The 20,148-nt window shown below is 39.5% G+C and overlaps 1 protein-coding gene and 1 long non-coding RNA gene across 9 annotated transcripts in view; both read right to left on the bottom strand.

Annotated features, from left to right (window-relative positions):
* Window positions 1-566: 566 nt before the first annotated feature.
* On the bottom strand, window positions 567-4,550 carry LOC106937228 (uncharacterized). The gene is made up of 2 exons (XR_001422343.1): window positions 4,338-4,550; window positions 567-605 (listed from the first exon to the last, which is right to left on the bottom strand). It is a non-coding gene; the product is annotated as an uncharacterized LOC106937228 (long non-coding RNA).
* An 840-nt stretch (window positions 4,551-5,390) lies between these two features.
* The window catches only part of LOC106937229 (ankyrin repeat and SAM domain-containing protein 1A), a 72,041-nt gene continuing 57,283 nt past the window's right edge, over window positions 5,391-20,148 (bottom strand). For 6 of the 8 annotated variants that reach the window (XM_015018631.1, XM_015018632.1, XM_015018635.1 and 3 more), the window contains 10 exons: window positions 14,811-14,909; window positions 14,002-14,148; window positions 13,471-13,578; window positions 12,562-12,732; window positions 12,333-12,467; window positions 12,173-12,244; window positions 11,973-12,059; window positions 11,737-11,874; window positions 10,764-10,946; window positions 5,391-9,586 (listed from right to left, as the gene is read on the bottom strand). In XM_015018631.1, the coding sequence (XP_014874117.1) occupies window positions 9,470-9,586; window positions 10,764-10,946; window positions 11,737-11,874; window positions 11,973-12,059; window positions 12,173-12,244; window positions 12,333-12,467; window positions 12,562-12,732; window positions 13,471-13,578; window positions 14,002-14,148; window positions 14,811-14,909 (1,257 nt within the window). In that variant the 3' untranslated portion in view covers window positions 5,391-9,469. The remainder of the gene's footprint in view (window positions 9,587-10,763; window positions 10,947-11,736; window positions 11,875-11,972; window positions 12,060-12,172; window positions 12,245-12,332; window positions 12,468-12,561; window positions 12,733-13,470; window positions 13,579-14,001; window positions 14,149-14,810; window positions 14,910-20,148) is intronic. The other 2 variants (XM_015018633.1, XM_015018634.1) reach the window with 2 other exon arrangements.

Raw genomic sequence — 20,148 nt, 5'->3', positions numbered from 1 at the left:
CATGTTGCCGACAGAGTACTGCAGGCGTGACAGATGAAATGTGATCATGATTTGGCATCTTCTGGTTGTGTTCTTTACCGTCTTGTGCTTGTTTTTTTCCTTTCAATGTCTTCTAATAATAAAAACTATTGTAAGCTAAATGTCTAAACTCAATTAAATTGGAAAACCTGTAAAACTAATGACTAATGGCCTTTATTGTTTCCTCTTGTCTAGTTCATTTTAAAGGATGCTCTTTGTACAACTGCTTATACCGAGACATTTTCATTAGGTCTGAAAATTTGCTGAAATACGTCATTACAACCAATCGCAAATCTAAGTTCTTCTCTTCATTTTGCCAAGCGACCTTAAAGAATGGGATAATCTCCCAAAAATCAGATGAAAGACATAAGGAGACTTACAGCGCCACTCACCCAGGCAGAGTTTGTGCTGATTACACTGTCACAGCTCCCTGCACTGTCCATGTTACTCAGTGACTCCATGGCAACGTTGCCTGGCCATGTGCCACTCTTCGACATTGCACGAAGACGCGCGTTAGTGCTGGAGCTATGTGTCACTATCCAGCCTTGCTTGTGTAAATCTCACTCGAAGCCTGTCTGGGAGAGAATCTGTAAAGTCGAGAAGAAGACGACAAGCAAGTGTTTAAGAAACTTCCAGAAAATAAATGGGAGCATGAGGAATAAACCTTAGGTGAACATGCTAAAGAAGGATCTCAAGACATCAACCAGGAAGTTAAAAGCAGAGTGTAAATCTGTCTTTCAAACAGACAAGGGAATATACAAACAAATCAGTTACAAACTGGCTTAAACACAACGAGGTCAGTCATTTGGAGTGGCAATAACAAAGCCTTGACACTGGTCCCAAAGGAAATATGTGGACAGAAATTAAAAAGTTATGACGCGAGTTCTGTCAGGAAGAGATTGTGGAAAAAAACCCTAAAAGTTTTGCACTCATTCACAAATAAAAGTGCTTTTAGTAGTCCTTACTGGGCTAAAGCAGGAAATTTAGTTAACGAAAGATGGCGATAAACAGTGGTGAAGAGTATTTTTATAGAGTGTAAGTGAATAAGTGGTTTAAACTGCATCTATTAAATAATAATAAACATGGGCCGGGAGGCTAAATATAGCCAGCATATTAGTACATTTAAAGGCACGATTTCATCAAAGTGATAAATGCCACGACAATCCTACTGACAGCTCAACAATCTTCATAATGTAACAACTGTCTTGAAATGTATCCCCTTATGCCAATGAGATCGTTAAATAAAAATAATAGCTAAAGTAGAAAACATTTGCATGGAAAGCAGTGTTTGCATTTAAATAAAACATTAACAAGATAGTCGGTCACCATGAAATGCAAACATTTCAATTGATTTTATCATGTAGTGAAAAGCAATTTTTGGTAAAACTTTAAACTTCTACGGTCTGTTAGACGTACAACATCTAATTTACTAGTCAAAATAACTGGATGTTTTCTGTAAAGAATGGAGAACCTTGTAAAAGTGTTCATACACAAACTTCAATGCAGTTTACTGACGTTTGATTTAATAAAGGAAACAGAACATTCTAAATATTTTCTAGGTAGATCAAATTGTAATTATGACATCATAAGGCAAGAAGTGGATTTTATTTACAGGCATCAGAGTAAAAAGTTATTCAAATCCTACACGCGAATCTATGTGAAACCCTTGAATAAAGCGGGTTTCTACCATAAAATGTTCACATTCATAAGTGACAATTTGAATGAACCACATTTACATTTTTCATGTGGTACATGCGATTTTCACATGTGAAATTCATTTTTTCTGTAAAGTAAATGAATCTATTACTGCATTTAGATCACAAACTTCGCCTCTAGTGGAATTTTTTTAAACCTGCTCTTGAACCTTTTTCCTCCCTCTTTTCAAGAAAACCTGAAATTCTGGCTTAAAATTGGACATGCAGCAGAGGACACGATTGAACACAGTCATAATTCAAACATTTTTTGATTAAGTGCTACTAGACTAAGAATAATGAAAAGCTCTGACGAGACATGAAACAGTGCACTGTGAGTCATGTATAATTTATGCAAAGATAACTAATGTGCTGTGTAGTGCTGCAGAATGTTTCTCTGCTTCCTTGATGTCACTTCAAGCAACTACTTGGTGTTGACAGACCAGTCACGAGGAAGGCATGCCTGACAAAAACAATACACCCAGTCGTGATTTACTAAAAGGCTACCAGGATGTAATAAAAACCTTTGACCTGAAAAAGAAGCTAAAAGTTATGTACTAACAGTTTTACTTGAGTTTTCACTTTAACTGCATCAGTAAAAACAGCACATAGTCATTAGATAAATAGAACGTAATGTACTGTAAACGACGTTGTTGCACCCGCACACAGGTTTCAGGCGGCGCTCGCCCAAGTACAGCAAAAATGCCTTTTATTGTTCTCTTATCTCAGAATATTTGAGTAACTACATCGAGCCAGCAGAAATGAAGATTGCACACATGCTTTGTTTTCCACAAGTTTGCATGGCATGGATGCAAGATAAGATTTTTTATTAGTCTCTCATAGGAGACATTTGTCTTGGAAGCAGGGGCAAGACTGCAGTATTTAAAAACTTTTCTGACACAATAATGTAGAAAACATGCATCATTGAGTGCTGAAGTCATTCATATCACTAGAAAGTTGGGTGGAGGAGAAGATGCATCAAGTACAGGGATAATGGCAGCCTGGTGAGAATTCTAGTGTAAATCCGCTAACATTTTTTAGAATAGATTCACAAGGTGTATACCACGGACGTATACAGAACATGGGATGCGCCTGTCATTGAGATAAGGTTTCTTCTGAACAAAAGACAACATTAGAGGCATCTGAAGGCTGCTAGCAAAGCAACTCTACAACTCAGCAGGCCCACAGGCTAATTCCTTCCATGCCATACTGCATTGCTGCAGCAATTCATACAAAAAGAGGTCCACCCAAATACTAAGTGCATAGAAATGCAGACACTTTTTTAGAAGTCTGACATTTTTGTTTAAAATAGTATTTTTTATTTATCTTTCAATTTTTCGAGACCCTGAATTGAGTTTTTAATCGTCTGTAATCCACAATCGTGGAAATTTACACGGAATACAAGCTAGTGGACAAATTTTAACAAGGATCATATTGTTTACTGAACGGATAGGAAGTGGTTGATCCACGGGGAAGTACCTTATTTTACGAGATAGTAGAAAAACTAATTTGCAAATCTTGTTGTTTTACTTGCAAATCCTAACTAAAACATTGCAGGACACCAGAATGGCTTCTCGTATTCTGGAAGTGCTGGCATAAACAGCTAGCTAATAGGCAGCTGGGGAAAAAACCTGATCTTCAAAAAACGCCCACATTAAGAAATGTTTTCTGAAAACATGAGGGGGTTGACTAAACACATATCGGTCTCAGTGTGAAAGCTTCAATAGCTGCTAATTACTGTCCCTCCCATTAGGACATTCAGATGAGAAAATGCAGGACAGAACCAACTGGCACAACACCTTCCAGGGCAGAACAGGAGGAGAAACCTGCAGCGCAACAGTGGCACCCACAGCTGAATCAGACCTCATGGTGTCAGGAATGTCACTCTACTTGCTTCCTTGGCTCCGAGACAAATCTGATTCAGCCAAGGACTCTGATGTGACTGGGTCTCACAGTTCACCTGCAGAAAAAAACTCCTACAACTATTTGAACTAAAATGGGATAATCAGCAGTTTCCATCAGTACATTTTGTGAGCCAGACTTATTAAAACCCCCAGTACCATAAATTACAGTCTCAAACAGGCAAAACTGCGAGCGTGGTAGTACACGAAAGGTCCAAAAAATGTTAAGTATGTTTTCAATGGCAGAAGGTCTGCTTGAACTGGTTAATGGTTACACCATTAACCAGGTTGCAAAGGGTCAGGGGCAGCGCCACACTGAGGAGCTTAAGCCTGCAGGAGTGAATAGAAATAGTTCATTAATGTTTAGCTTGGCAGCCATCCGTGCTGAGAAGCTTTTATTTACTTTAATGGGCAAATATTAGCACTTCTTCCTCAATCAATATCCACTAAAGCACACACACAAAAAAAATCTATAATAAAACGAAGTGATATCGACGCACCATAACAAAGGATACTGCTTTAGTTTTTAAAGTCTCCCTACGAAAAGTGATAAAACAAACCTCATCTGTAACGAGAGAAAATTAAAACAGCTCCCACACAGAAGTCTATTTTTATAAACTCATACGTAAGTACTAGTGGTTTTTAATAGTCTAAGCGCTCTTTTCTTTCATGCTCATTCGCACATAAAAGAAACGCGTCACATCAGGAAAATGTCCCAATAACTTACCTGAGGGCGCACAGAAAGTTTTGAATTCCGCCGCAACGTCGGTCCTCTTTGTCCTCACAGACACACACACAGCTGTTGTCCACTCTCAGTCCATAGCCGATATAAAACCTCGCACAGGTGGGGGCTGTTCCTGGAAACAAAACTGCGCAAGGAGCTGACCGTACAGGTGTGAAACCACCTCCAGGACTACAGACAGGTGAGGCATCAACTTCCGTATATGGTGGGGAGGGACCAATCAGAGCACGGCTCCCGAGCCGTTTCCAAGGTGACAGCAGCGGCAGGCAAATGAGCACAACCCAAAATTGGCCAAATGCATTTATGTGGAATCAGATTTTTATTTATGTTAATAAACACAGAAAGTGAATTTTACGAAAACATAATTCAATGCTTTTTTATTTTATTTTAATATGTTTGCAGGCAAACCGTTTTGTGGTTGTGTCATTGTGTCATTTAATTTTATTTTGTAGAAAATTTGTCATTGATGCACCATCAAAACATAAACTCACTGGTCACTTTGTGGACAAGTGTTGGACCACCTTGTGCCATCAAATCTGCCTTAAATCCTCTTGACGGCGATTTAACACAGTGAGGAGTTCTGGTCCTTTTTGACATCATAGCATTGGACAATTACTATTGTGTTGTGAGATGATCATCCATGATGCAAATCTCCATTTCCTTCTTACTCCAAAGATGTTTGTTGAACATGGATCTGTTGACTGTGGAAGCCATAGGAATACAATGAACTCGTCATTTTCAAGAAACCAGTTTGACATGATTTAAGCTTTGTGCCATGGTGCATTATCCTGACGGAGGTAGTAAGAAGAGACTGGGTACACTCTGGTCATAAAAGGACGGACACGGTCAGTGAAAACTCTCAGAATGTCTCTGGCATTTAGAAAAGCTCAATTGATACAGCGTCTTCCACATTACACCATCATTAGCATGAAGCACTGAAACATGTCATGAGATCCATGTCTTCATCGAAGCTAAATTTTGACCCCACTAGCTAAATGTTGGAGCCAAAACAGTCTCACCAGGTCAGGTTTTATTTTGGCTAGGCTTAGCTTGCACTACACTTCAAATGACATTAAGTCATTATAAGTCCGTTTTAGCTGGTTGAGTGTCACCCAGGAATAGCACCACATGTTTGTGACTATGTAAATTGAAATCACCACCATCCTCTGCCCTTTTCCCCTCGAGTTTTTTTATTTTTTTTTTATTGCATGCCAATGGCACTACATTTTACTTTTCAGAATAAAGAAGCACTGTTAACATCATTTGACAGAATTATCAGGTCCTTTACCTGCCAAGTTCGCAGCTACATAACTTCACGAGCAGAATTAAACTAGTAGGCCATTTTAGATGAGATGAATATAAACTGGTCACTTTTAGAACATGGCAGAAACCTTCAGCAATCAGCGACGCTTCTGCTCTCACGCAGCTACTCTTCACTTAAACAAAAATAAATGTAGTAAGGCTTCATAGTTCTGAGCTGAAGTAAATTCTTTGCTGCAGTAATTTTCTCCCGTTGACTCATTTAACAACAGCTGGAATGACAGCTTGAATATTTGAAATTATTTACAGCTGACAAAAATATAAATGTAGGGCACGCAAACAGGAATGCTTTCAGCTTGAGCATATTCATAACACATTAGAGTAATGAGAAGGAAAATGGAAAACAATGTATAGTAAACCTTGTAATAATGCTTTGGTTGTGAAATCACAGCAGGCTTTGTTTGCTTCAGGAATGACAGAAGTTGTTTGGAGGCAGAGTTACCCAAGTCAACCTGAACAAATTGATTTGAGCAAACCACGTCGACACAGAAAAACTAGTTGGGTTACGTGTTTAACCAATATGCTGTTGATAAAGAAGGTAGGTAGTTTTAACCAAACAGTGGGTCAAAACATGATCAGTCTAAGCTGGTATCTGTACTCGGGATGAAAAAAAGCTATTGTAAAACATTCTATAATAAAACAAAGTAAAATTACAAAGAAATACTGGCTTGAAATATATCATTATGTATAATGAGATTACAGAAAATTGACATTTTGTGTGGACTTTTTAAATTCCACTGTATGTATGAATGTCAACAGCACGAGTGTGCACAGATGATAGCAGTATAAGAGCTTACAAAAACATAAAATAGCAAAAAAAAAAGATTCAACGAAGGAAATAATTCTAATCCCAACATTTATTAGTTTTACAGTTATGAAAAATAACTATAAAAAAGACTGGAAGCCCAAGATTATTTACAATCTTTTCTTTTTATGAATTGAGGTCCCTCTGAGTCAATTCCTCAGCCTTTTTTCTTTTTAAATCACAGGGTATTTATTCACGATATGTTTTAGTTTATAAGACATAGTCCTTTGCTTTGACAAAAACATCAAAAATTATATACGTACATACATACATATACACATACATACACATATATATATAGATAACTATAAAAGCCAAAATCATTCAAGTATCAAAATACAGACTGCTCTAGAATCATGTACATTTCCATTCTCAACATATCAGATTAGTTCCAAAAAAAAAAAAAAAAAAAGTCCCCTGATCCTTGGCAATGTGCAAAAGCAGCACTGGATCAGGCCAATGGCTAGCAGGTGCCCACACCGGGATGCTGAAGAGGGCGCACCAGTGTGTCGCCACACATACCACAGTTAAACCGTTAAGTACTCAGACTCACACTGATGCACCCAATAGTACCATTAACAGTCAACGTACAGGGAGTCACCTGGAAAAACATGTTGTACCCTATTGTTCTGTTCTGCAGCTTAAAAAATAAAAAAGTCGTACCAGCCTGCATGGCAGGTTTTGGTGAATAATCTTGGTAAGATTAAATTAAACAATGGGGGAAGGAAAAAGGTGAGTGCGCCAGTCATGATCCAGTTCCAGCATTAGGACACTATCAGTTCCATAAAATGAATAAAACCAACAAAATAAGAATCAAATCAAATAAAAGTGGGATTTCATTGAGAGATAAGTCTTTGTAGTGTTGGTTAAAATGTTTCTCCCATGCAGGAATATACTAGGCTGATGGTTATGGAGAGAAGCTCCGATATCTGAACACAAAGGGTAGTCTGTGCGTACAGTGTGAGGTCTCACTCTCTCAAAAAAAAGAAGAAAAAAAAAAGATCAATATTCTCACTTGTGCCACTTCTCCTTTCGCTACAGATTTCTGCATCGGTGCACACAGGTATGTTTTCTCAAACAGTGAACACCAAGTCTCTGTGAGGGAGGCTACAGCTTGTGAATGCATGGAGAGCAGAGACACTGCCACACTCTGATGGGCAGGAAGATGTGTGGAGAGGTCAGACGAAAAGGAGCAGAGCCTCTTCTTTGTCTTCGGGTCTCCATGTGTGCTGCGAGCATGATCGGACTGATGACGCGATGAGCTGCTGCTCATCACTTTTCGATCAAAAAACACACACAAAAAAAAAAACGCCAGCTCATCCCCATCATGCAACAGGGTTCATTCCCGTCCCATCTCGCTTAATGGGAGGAGCAGCGACATTCAGCTAAGAGAGGAGGGAGGGGCACGCAGACACATGCACACAATGTAAGATGATTAAAATGGAGTGAAAACAGAAAACACATGTTCACACAAACTGTTCCTCCCTTTATGTAATGCGTAACTTTTTTTTTTTTTTCCAGCAGCAATGTATTCAACAAGTATCATTGGCAATATTACAGAAAGGCAATGCAGACAGGATGAATACTGAAGGCATTTGTTGTGAAAAGAAGAAAAGAAGGGAGAGCTACACAGAGGAAATGCTGTTATTTTTATACAAAAAAAAAAAGGTAAAAGTGCTTAATTACTGTCAGTTCACTGTAGAAAAATCATCTGGCTGCACCCTTTTGCTCTGATTAGACAAATTAGAGCATAACAGTCCAAATATACAATACCTTGCAAAAGTATTCACACATAAGTTTAAAATATGGTCATCTTAAAACCTCAACGTCCAACGCCTTTTATAGACTTTTTCTCAACTAGCCTCACTACGGAGAAGCTTTTATTTTGGAGGTACAGGAAAGCTTGTTAGAGCTAACCTAAAGTGACAGGAAGTCAGTTGTAACTTTGGAGGAGTTGGACAGGTACACAGCCCAGGTGGGAGAATAATGTTAAATAGACAACTTTTATTAAGTTCTACTTGGAAGCAACATAGGGGACACAGCAAATGGCATATCAAAGAAAAATTCATAGATGGAGTTCATCCAATCTGAGTTTGAGCTACAATATAAAATCTTAATGCAAACACATGCAACTCTTTTCAGATTGTAAATAGGAAAAAAATTAAAAACATGCTACCTCTGATCAGTTATGCACAACTCTATATTGGTTTTTAACAAATAAATGCACAATAAAAAAACATTGAAGTTTGTTTTTGCAACTTAAAATGTGGAAAAAAAACAATTGCATGAGGTCAACACTTCTGCAAGGCACGTTGATTTGGACTTTTTGCTGTGTCATGTTCTCTTTCTAAGAACAAATCCCCTCTAAACGAGCTCCTCACAGTGCTACAAGAACTCAGCGTGGCTTTAAGCAAGCGGCTAATAGTAATAAACCTCCTAAACACTCGCACTCCCACGAAAGAGGAGCAGCCTGCTAAAGCCTGATGGATGCATAGAGTTAGGAGAGCAGATCCACAGTTTTCTTCTGGAAACATCCATCCGGGAATGGGATGAGCAAAGCGGGTGGGTTCTCAGATTTTTCTCAGCACTCAGTGAAGTCAAGAGATGGAAAGATCAGAGCGAAAAAGCTTCAGAGCGGCCGTCGCCTGATGCAGCGGGAAAGAAAGAGCTCATCACCGAGAGGAAAACAGTACATTTGCAGTCGAAGGGGAAAGAAAGGGAAGCGGTGAGTTAAAGGAGAATATGTTAGTGCCAGACTTGTTGAGTGATTGCGATAATCAATGCAGAGTGTAGAAGTGGTGAAGGTTCAACTTGGAGAAGGAGCAACAGAGGCTGGTTAGCTGTCACAGGCTGTGTTGTCAGGAGGTGAGGGGAAGTGGACGTCCAGCGCAAAGGAAAGGGCTGAGTCACAGTGAAAGGCACACAGGAGGAGGGAAGTAGGAACAGCCAGGCCAAGGAAGGAGGAGGACGAGGAGGAGAACGGGGGGTCCGGTTAGAAAATGGTGGTCTCATACTTAGTGCTGATTGAGCGTTTAGATTCCTTTGGATCCACGAGCCACGTGGCAGCGGTGTGGGGCTGCGACTCCCCTTCTTGGTCCAGTATGTCTCCCTGTGAGCACAGAGGAGAGAAAACGTTACAATCTTCACTTCACAACTGAATCTGTCTGTATAAAAGTGTGTTAACATGTTGAAGTGAGTGATCACATAATCTGCTGTGGATTTCTATTGAAGGAATGTCAATTTTTCTCTTTTTTTCTTCCATTGAAAATGGTGCTGTATGTTTAGAGTAAATGCCCTGGAGGAACATACACCTCTTAACTTTCCATCATGTTTCCTTTCATCACGCAGCTTTTCTGTCTTGGCAACAGAAAAGCGCTCCCTCTGCATGATGCTGCCACCGCCATGTTTCAATGTGGGGATGGTGAATTCGGGGTTATGTGCAGTGTTAACATTTTTCACCACAGATGACACTATCACTCATCTCTTATTTTATTTAAGTTTCATTTGGAAACAATAAAGCATTTTTGAATAGAATCTGGCGAAAGTATCACACATGGAAAACTGCAAATTATTCTCTATTCACTTCACAGTCGAGCAGTACTTTGTGTTGGTCAGTCAAACACAGTCTCATTGAAATTAAGTTTCTTAGTCATCATCTGAATCTACTCGACTTATTTAACTTGTTTTGACTCATTCAGATCCGCCTTTATTTTCAACTGGCAGCAGCTGCCCATCTTAAACCCTGGATAAGTATGCTGAAACTTCAGATCAACTACAAACAGCCAGTAATGTGTCATTATGCAACATGGCTTCTCTGAGAAACTGCACCCTATAAATGACTAAGACTGGCTCTCTTGAATTGTTGTGCTCTCAATCGTGGCTGTTGTCTCACTACCGCTCCCAAAGCTGCAGGAACCTTTGAGCTTAATTTAAAATGTTGTAATATTAAGTCCTCTATGCACATAAAAACATCTAATAACAAAAGTATACATGTGAGTGGTGGGTAATATGTCTAGTATAGTCCAGATAGATCGTCTTACTGTTAGATGTTCACTAGGGGGCAGCAAAGATAAATAATAGAGAGGAATACCGAGAGATGGAACAAGATGGACAGGCTGGATGCAGAGACAGGAGAGACCTGTAGGTGGTGCCTGTGCAACAGTTATAGAAACTTAAGATATTTATGATTGCATATGTATCTGAAAAGGATGGAACACCTCTTCAGTGTATCTGCATTTGGGATCAGTTTTTTTGTTGTCGTTTTTTTTTTTTTTTGTCCCACTCACCCCCGACTTCCGAACACTCCCTCGCGGCTTGGGCACAGGTCGACTGGACTTGGATTCATTGACGTCTGAGCTGCTTCCTGCAGGGAGACCCTGATGCTGTTTGGTCCTCTGGGCCTGCAGAGCCAGCTGATAGGCCACCTCAAACGCCTGGCCCAGCGTCAGGATAATCTCATAGGTCAGGCTCTAAGCAGAGACACAAAATCAAAGAGTCAGTTTTTATTTTACAAACTGAATCCTTTTTTTTTTTTTTTTACAGTAGTGTAGCTCAAAAAGTAACAATAAAAACCTACTAAATTAGGAGTAACATTTCAAGCTAAAAGTAAACAACTGGTTTCATATTCATGATCACTTTAAGCTTATTGGTGCCCAAAGTCTACTACTAAACTGTAACTAAATACAAAGACATTTTATAGTTTTCAACATCAAACAAAATTTAAATTCAAAAATTGCAGAGGTTTGACAATATTACTATTACTCTATGACAAATACAAATTAAATCATTTTTTTCCATAATAGTGTAATAAAATGTTATAGCCTTTAACAGGATCAACAATTATTTAAATCTGACCTGGAGTGTATAAAACACACCAAAAAATTACATCATTTCAGTATTTATCTAATAAAGATGAAGAACTTTTTCTATAGCTACAGCTGTCAAATGGCACCAATCAACACACCTACTTACTCAATCACCTGTATAAAAGCTGGGGATATTGGCAGCTATTAGATGTGTTAACACAAATGCCAAAGCAGAAAGACATCAACAATTACCTTAAAGAAACGATTATTGCTGACATTCGCTTTCCTGAAATTGGGTTTTGCAGTTAATGCAGTAGTTACTCCACAAGCTGATTAGGTCACATTGAGAAAATGACCCAATTATTCAGATTCTATTTCCCTTCAGTCTTGTTTAATTATAAAACAACAGTCTATATGCATTAACCTTCAGATATGGATCAGTGTGTTGACGTACCACGTCTATTGTGCTGAAGACATGGCAGTAATGGTGGCTGGTCTGCAGGTCTTTAGTGATGTAGGCAAACGTACACAGGTCCTCTGGATCCTGGGCTGCACATGATATGTTACGGATCTCGTGCTCTGCGATGATGTTCTGCAGCAAAAGGAATATATATTCATGACATTTATGAAAGAAATGCAACCAGTACGAGACCTGAAATGCCTCAAGTGGCGAGTGTGAATCTTAGTTACCTTGTTTGCTGCGTCTATAAACTTCACGCCCTTGTAAGTGATCGACAGAACGATAGTTGGGATTTTTCTCATTTGTTCTGTGGATCTCTAGAGAAAAGGCAAGCGCAGGCATATAAACACACAAAGCTGATTTACTATTGACTGATCGTGAATATACGTTTCTTTATTGTCTCCCGATGTTTGAAAGTCTTATTACATACCCGCATTTTGGCACAAGCATCCTGCGTGGATTCAATACCCCTCAGATCTTTAATCAGCATAGAACCAAGATACTGCAAATGAGCAGGAGATACGAGGTTACTGATCATTTATAACAAAAGCAGCAAACGAGAAGTCAGAATGAGAAAGGTATTAGCGTACACTAGCTTCATAGGCGCAAAATTCAAATATGAGTTTCTCAGGCTGGTGGTGCCAGTTCTGGACGGGGGCATATGCTGCTAGACTCGGAGGTCGTAAGGTCAGTCGAGGCTCCTGATGAATTTCTTCATATCGCTCCTGAGACAACAAAAAAAAGTAATAAAAAAAATCAACACAGAAGCCTGGAAGATGGCAACCATACCCACCACATCCCAGAGACGTCAGCTCATACCTGAGGCTTTTGCCTTCCGCTTTGATATCTTTGGGCGACGTCATAATCCGTTTCTGGTGCTTTTTTCCTGCCCGGCTCTGCTGCGGGCAGCAGCGGGTCCATGGAGCGGCCGCTGTAGGGCTCCACGTGACTGAGAGGAGATGAGGTCTGGGATCCTGGCAGGTCCTGACACTGCAGAGAAAAGGTCACACAGAGTTTATCACCTAGCACTTAGTTAAATAAGATAAAAACTTTTATTTCTTTGCAACATGCATATTGATGCAGATAACTTTGTTTTCACCAATTGTAAAGTTGCTTAAAAAGCAACCTTACATATATATATATAAAATTATTATTTTTTTTTTATCTTAGTAGCATAACATCACTTTGAAAAACCTGAACTTTAATTTGGGTGCATGAAGTCAGTGGGGGGAAAAAAAATCCAGTTTGCAATGATTGCAAAATATTAGAATCCCTAAAGAAATCCAGGGTTCTGTCTTATTGTCTCATTTCTTTGCTCTCCCTAAAGTTTTTCTACAGGATTTAGGTTGCGAACCTGAGGAAGAAGGTTGATTCTGGCTCTTGTGAACCATTCCTGCCATGTGTTTTGGATCATTATCAAGCTGAAAGGACCAGTGCCAATTGATTTACTTTTTTTTTCTGGTACATTTGACAAAACTTTAATTTAAAATCTCCCAATATCTCAACATGTTCATGTTATACATTAAAAGTACATAGATGCTGTAATTAATAGTATTACTTGGGGAAAAAAATAAATAAAACAATGATTAAGTTGCATGATTATGCTGGTAGAATAGAGTGATTTATGATAACTTTTGTATTGTATTGGAGTTGTTGATGTATTTTCCATATCTGTACATTAAAACATTTACATCAGACCACATAATGCGCAACTTTGCATGTTCTCACCCTGATCTGAGACAACCGAGGAGGTTTGACAGGAGGCTCCTCATAAGGCCTTTCAGCTAAGGAGGCTATGATGCGTTTCCTGTGACCAAGCAAAGTAATCTTAAGCACCTGCAGAAAAAAAAAAAAAGTGGGACATTATCTACTGAAGACACAAACTTTAGAAAAACATCACTCGTTTAAAAGGTCAGCTGTGGAGTCATCCAAGTACTAACTGTGAAACAGTTTGTTGGAAGTCTAGGAATAATCCACAGACGTTACTGCAAACCAAAGACATGACTGCTTCTCTCAGAAGTTGGACCTACAACTCCTGTTGTAGGTCCAGAAGTTGGACCTACAACAGAGGAGGAGACTTCCTCCTCCAAAAGGAAATCTCGTCACCTCCTAGAAGTGACGAGCTAAAAACATCCTCTCTACATCCGAGTGTTCACCTTCAGAGTTTTAAACTGACAACTCGACTTCTGTGCGACACTCTTGGAAACTAATTTCACCGTCTGATACTCTGCACAGTCTACCTGCGTCAATGTGACTCACATTGACGATCTCCAGCTCCCAGAGGTTTTTCACACAGTCCAGGCTGCGGTAGCCGCTGGATAGGAAGTTGGTCAGGTACTCGTGCAGACCCAGATTCTCCAGCCAGGCAGAGAGGGAGCTGCTGCCGTCACATCCCAGGGCTTTCACCTGCGGAAGGAGAATACAGGAGAATGATGATGATGCCAGTGAACTGAATAAGTAATTAGTAATTGTCACCAATTACTATCAACTATTTTAATATGGAATGCCTAATAATTGGGCACAAGTGTAAATGACACTCTAATAGAATAACAAACATTTTGGGAAAAACTAATAAAATGCTGCAGCAGTGTGAAAATCAGTTCAATGAGAGTCAGCAGTGGTGCAATGGCAACTGGAAACTAACAATTCAAAGCTAAACACTCTTTTTTTTTTAAAGTGTTGGCATCTAGATTCATGCCAGCAGGTGCTCTGCATTATAAACCCAGTAAGAAATTAAATGGAAAACATTTGAGATAAAAAGCTGATGTAAAAAGACTTCAAAGACTTCAATGTTTTATGCAGAAATTTTAAATTCAAATAAAGAAAAGATACCTGTATTTGTATATTGCTTGATTGAGACAGTGCTATTGGACATGTATAGGAGTTACGGAAAATATATATAAATATTACTAAAAATTCACACGAGTCTAATTAAAGTGCATAGATATAATGACTATTTCTCAAATCTGCCATGTGCTTTAGTGTCAAGGAAAAATGTGCATCTTCCATTAGCATGGAGTCTCATTATGCTAAAATAACTAACGAAGTCGGGGTGAGGATTCCGTCACCTTTGGTAAGGAGCGTGCTGCATGCAGGATCTTCTTCCTGTGGCTCGGATCTGTGATCCCAATCTCCCTCAAGTCTTGGTCCTCCATCACGTTATTCCCCTGCAGAACAGAACACAAGCACAGCCGTTATTGCCAATAACGGGAATAGTGACTACTAAAGAAACTCTTAGGAGGACTTTGAGGAAAACCATGCGACCTCTCAAAGAATAATCCAGTTTAGAAATCTATAACCTAATCATCTGTTTTTAATCCCAAACAGGCTGCTTTTATCAAAGGTTAAATATAGCCAAGACTAATATTCCCTGAGAAAAGACTTTGCTGGTGAGTTAGTATCGATTCCAGATACGCAGCATTGCAAGAAAAGGTCGGCCATGACTGAGTGATATTCTCCTTAGACTGTTGAAAGGGGAGCACTTAAATGAGACCTAACAATACTTAAGGACTGGACTGATTAGGACGTAATGAGTTATGGTCAAGCTGGTCTTAGTCACATGAAATATCACCTTGGAGACAGTGTGGTAGATAAAGCAGAAAAGATCCATAAATCAATGTCTGTGATGCAGAGAGGTCAGCAATATGAGACGGAGGAGCAAAACAGCCGATGCCTGGTAGCCAGAGCCAACACTCAGATCAAAACGCATGCCAAGAAGGAGTGGACGTCGTTTGTTTTACTGCCCTGTTTGCTAATTTCACGGACCTGCAGTCCAACAAATAAGGCTTTATGGAGTAATCTCGCTCAAACCGGCCAGTAAGTAGTCAGCAAGAACTGCAAGTACACCTTGCAGGCTGCACATCGACAAGGTCAGCAACTAAATCTCATCTGTTAAAAGTATCAAAACGTTCCCCGCGGCTGCTGTATCGGGGACAAATTGCGACGCCTCAGTATCCACGAGGCTGACTTTTCAGTATATGCCTCAGGTTAATCCTTTCGTGCTCAGACTTGCTCAGCACTAACGGGACGGAGGAGAGGTCGAACCCGAGGACCTGTTTTCCATGCAGAGGCTGCAGATGTAAACAAGGCGTTTGACTGTCCAATCCGTCAGTGTAAAAACCGGAGACACAGGCGTCAAACTCCAGTCCTCAAGGGCCGATGTTCCTGCAGCAAGCTGCGTCTCTGTCAGCACACCTGATTGACATAATTAGGTCATTTCAGTCCTTGATTCAGGTGTGCTGGGCTTGGGACACATCAAAAAGTGGCAGAACACTGACCCTCGACGACTGGAGGTGGACATCCTTGCTGTAGAGCATTAGTGTCAGGATACATGGGGAATCACAACTTTAAGCAGTAATATGTCCTGTTTAATTTATATAATAACAATTAATGGAATTTTTAGATGGGAAAAAAAGGAGGAGTGCTAAATAAGTAAAACTGAACTATTTTACAATGGCAATAGCACTCCAGCTCACATCAGGACGCGATATCTTTGTTCTATTAATACCCGACACTCCGCTGACGTCATAACGATCATCTCCTCGCAGCCTCTGAGCGCAGCCTTTCCTGCTGAGGATTGTGGGAAGCTCAGTGGATAATAGCACTTTTACAGAGTATGGATGACTGCATTAAAGCCTCAGAAGATGAACTGCTAAACAGCTTCACGGAGAGAGAGATATACACCGACTTCACATATTTCCCGGGGAGCGTTCAGATTTTTATTTTCTACTGGGCAGTTGCTGCATTTAGATGGATATATCTTTTTAATTGTGGGTACTGTGGCGAGACCTTGCACAAATTATTTTTTCTTGAGTTGTGGGATTTTAAAAAGAAAATATACGGTTTATGACGCTGGGGCTTAAAGAAACACCTGAACGCATGCATGGATGTCTTTCCATCAGATGTGCTAGTTTCCATAAAGCATGGTTTCCATGTTTCTATTTAAAATACAATTTTTCTTCAAGGTGCTGCTGGACAGAAAAACAGATTTAGCAGTGCTACCAGTGATGGAGAAACATTAGAAAAATAATTTTTGGAGTGATATTAACATAAAAGTGTCTTCTTTTTTTTTTCGTAAGCTAAAAAGCTTTGATAAACTGGGTGATGCAGTGGGGATAAATTTGTGGTACCAACTGGGTAGAATCAACAAACAAAAACTGCATTTTTTTTTTAAAGATATTCACTGCATACTTGTGTAAACTAGTTTGTTTTTTTTGTTGTTTTTTTTTTTTCAAATTGCACAGTTAATTGTGGCTCTAGGTCTAGTCGCCTCTTTACCAGCTCTTATTGTGTATGGTTGGTGCAAAATGTGCATGAAGGTCTTTGGTTTGAAAAGCACCCCCACCCCTCCTCCCTCCCCCCCAAAAAAAAAAATCACAAAAGAACAAAATGACAAAGGGAGAAATCACCAGAAACTTGACCATTCCTCTATCACTGCACTACTTTCTTTCAAATGCTCCTCTTTCCCTCCGTCGCTTATCCAGAGAAAGGCCACAGACTTCCCACTGGACAAGAAGTGCTCTGAATTCATACTGGGCAATCAGGAGCACAGATTATTCAGACCATCTAAAGGACATCCAGCCAGTAATACTGATAATCACAGTGTGTCCTGCTAAACTGCTGCGATCAAACTATTCAGACCTGAAGAAAGAAGCTGAGGAAGACGTGACTGGTTGAACAGATCTGCATATTTGCTTAACTATATATTAAAATATCATAACAAACAGACAACAGAAGAATCAATCAACTCACATTCATTTAAATGTTAATATATGGAACCATTACTTTAATTTTTCTGCAGGGTTTCTCGACATTGATAAAATTCTGTGAAAACGATTGGGATGTTTTTTCATGGCAGTGTACAGATACTGAAAGATGGCAAAGATAGAAAAACTGTTGAATTGGAGATTAGAGAAATGCACCATGAAAAAAATTAACCAATGTCGTGGGATTTGATGCTTGTTGTAGCCTCTGAGCAACTGTCAGATTAAAAACAAGCTTCCACTAAAGAAGACTTTGCTACTAAATTTCATGTTCAAAGAAAATTTCCTCTCTTCAATCTGAAAAAAAATATATAAAAAAATCTCTGGACACAAAAGAAGCTTGGCTCAAGCCCATAATCCACCAGAAATTAAGATTTCCTATATATTTTGTTAACTATTCCACAGTTTTACAGACTCAATTTTACAGAGTTCATAGCCATTTATGTTCATTTATATTCATATTATAATACACAAGTTCACTATGAATTTACGACAAATTTTTGTACAACAACCAGAAAGTTGGAATGAAGGGAGGAAGGAGGGGAGTGAAGAACGCAAGCATGGAAGCCAGAAGGAAAGATCATTCGGAAAGAACAGGATCCTTCTGTGTCTGAGCATTACTTGCACCCTGGCTGTTAGGGGAGCCGTTTTTGGGCAGGACATTTCTCCAGCAGTCGATAAAAAGCATCTAATAGGCTTCAGGAGCAGAACACAACACAATCAGTGCTCCTATTGATCCAAATCTTGAGCCTGGAGGGCAGGACTGACATCACAGTGGACCAAGTGGAGGAGTAAAGACTATTTAATTAGACACCAGGTACAGCAGACATGAATTAACCAAGAAACATTTATTTTCAACTTGATTTAAACAGCATACAAAGGTTGGAGTTTCCCTTTAAATATGGGACAGATTTTAGGACAACTGGTGGTCTCCAAAGCTGACCAAAAACAGAATTGTCTTTTTTTAGCTCTCTGCTCTGAAAAGGAGGGGATTCGAGGCTGAGGAAGACGAGTGTGAGTTACTTAAACCAGCAGAACGATTAAAACCCAGGGAGAAACATCAGAGGCTTCAACACAGACTTATATCAACATTAAAAAGGATAAAAAAAAATAAATCTTGTGTTACGTAAAACATGAAGGTGGCTGAGACATACATCAGTGATCACTGCACACTTCTGTGTATAAATAACAGCAGAAAATTCTCAATTAGCAAATATTTATTTGTCAGATGTATAGTGTTTCCAGCTCTCCGGTGCTTATTGAATTGAAGATTTATGGAATTTGTTTGCCAAACTCGATTAAGCCGTCTGTGTATGATGATTTCTCGCTGAGCAGGATGAAAACAGATCCCTGCTGGTGCTAAAGTGAATGTGCTTTTACTGCGTCTATTTCAGAGTTTGTTTGTTTTGTCTCTAACTCTTCGTCACCAGCTGGGTCCCTCGTCCCCTCCACCGCCTGTCCTCGTTACTCCCAACAGCACCTGAGCTAACTCACACTGGCACTGAACACCACAGGCCGGAGAAGTGCGTCGGTAAAGCAACAGCTACCCGTTGATCACTCTCCAAACTGCTTTTTTTTTTTTTTTACAGCCAGTTCTGAGTGAGAGGACATGACATCAGCCTCATGAGCTCTGGACAGACAGACAGACTGACTGAAACTGCTGGACATACCCGAGTCAAGGCCAAACAAAGGCGAAAAATCTGACAGAAGCAGAGTTTCTAACTTCTTACTCTGAAATTGGCTCGCAACCTTCTACCAAAAGTTTATGTCCCTAAACGACTTGTGGTAAATGCACATTTCTTCCAACAATGGCTTTCTTCTTGCCCACCTTGCATAAATGCCAGACTTGACAAATAGTTGCTCTGTTAACAGATTCTTCAACCTGTCTTGTTGGTCTCTGAAGCTCATTTTGCAGCTGCACCATGCTCTGTTCTCAGATGATGAAAATTGGCCCATGTGGCGTTGCGATAACCCCGTCAGTCTTCAAGTCTAACAAACCTCAGAGGCCTTTTGAGAACAGCTGTATTTATACTAAGCCACACACAGGTTGACAATTTACTAAATAAGTTACATTTTCTTATGGGTGAAAGACAAATGCAAGCTGCACCTTTTAAACTTCTTACCTAAAGAAAAAACATGTAAATTTTTAGTTCTGCTTCACAATGATGCACTATTCTGTTTCTCTGTTGCACAAAATCCTGGTAAAATTAATACAATTTGGTGGAAATGTGTAAAATTCAAGGCAGTTGTGGCCACACTTTCAATAATTTGCTAATAGCAGAGATGGTTTGTCATCTGGCGCTTTAGCATTTTTGCTAAGTTTGAAAACATTTAGCGCACTTAGATAAATGTACTTTTCCGTATTAACTGTATAGCGTTCATTTACGTGGCTGTTTTGTTAACCTTTCAGTGAAACAAAGGTTACAGTTCTCAACTACAAACCTGAAACCACGAGTGAAATGTTGCTCCAACGAATCACTGTTCAGATGGATGCGCCTTGTTGAGGGCGACATGTTGCAGCACATTATATCATTGACACATGGTTAGCATCTACCTGGATAAAATTAACACATTAATGTCTACTTCCACTATGTACCAATTTAGCACTTTAGGGTTAGTGCAACTGATGTTTATCATTAGTGTT

The sequence above is a fragment of the Poecilia latipinna genome, unplaced genomic scaffold (genome assembly GCF_001443285.1).
Source record: "Poecilia latipinna isolate Pla-1442-1.1 unplaced genomic scaffold, P_latipinna-1.0 Scaffold2298, whole genome shotgun sequence".
NCBI lineage: Eukaryota > Metazoa > Chordata > Actinopteri > Cyprinodontiformes > Poeciliidae > Poecilia > Poecilia latipinna.
Note: the sequence above shows the minus strand (reverse complement) of the source record. Positions and strands in the feature narration are given on the sequence as shown.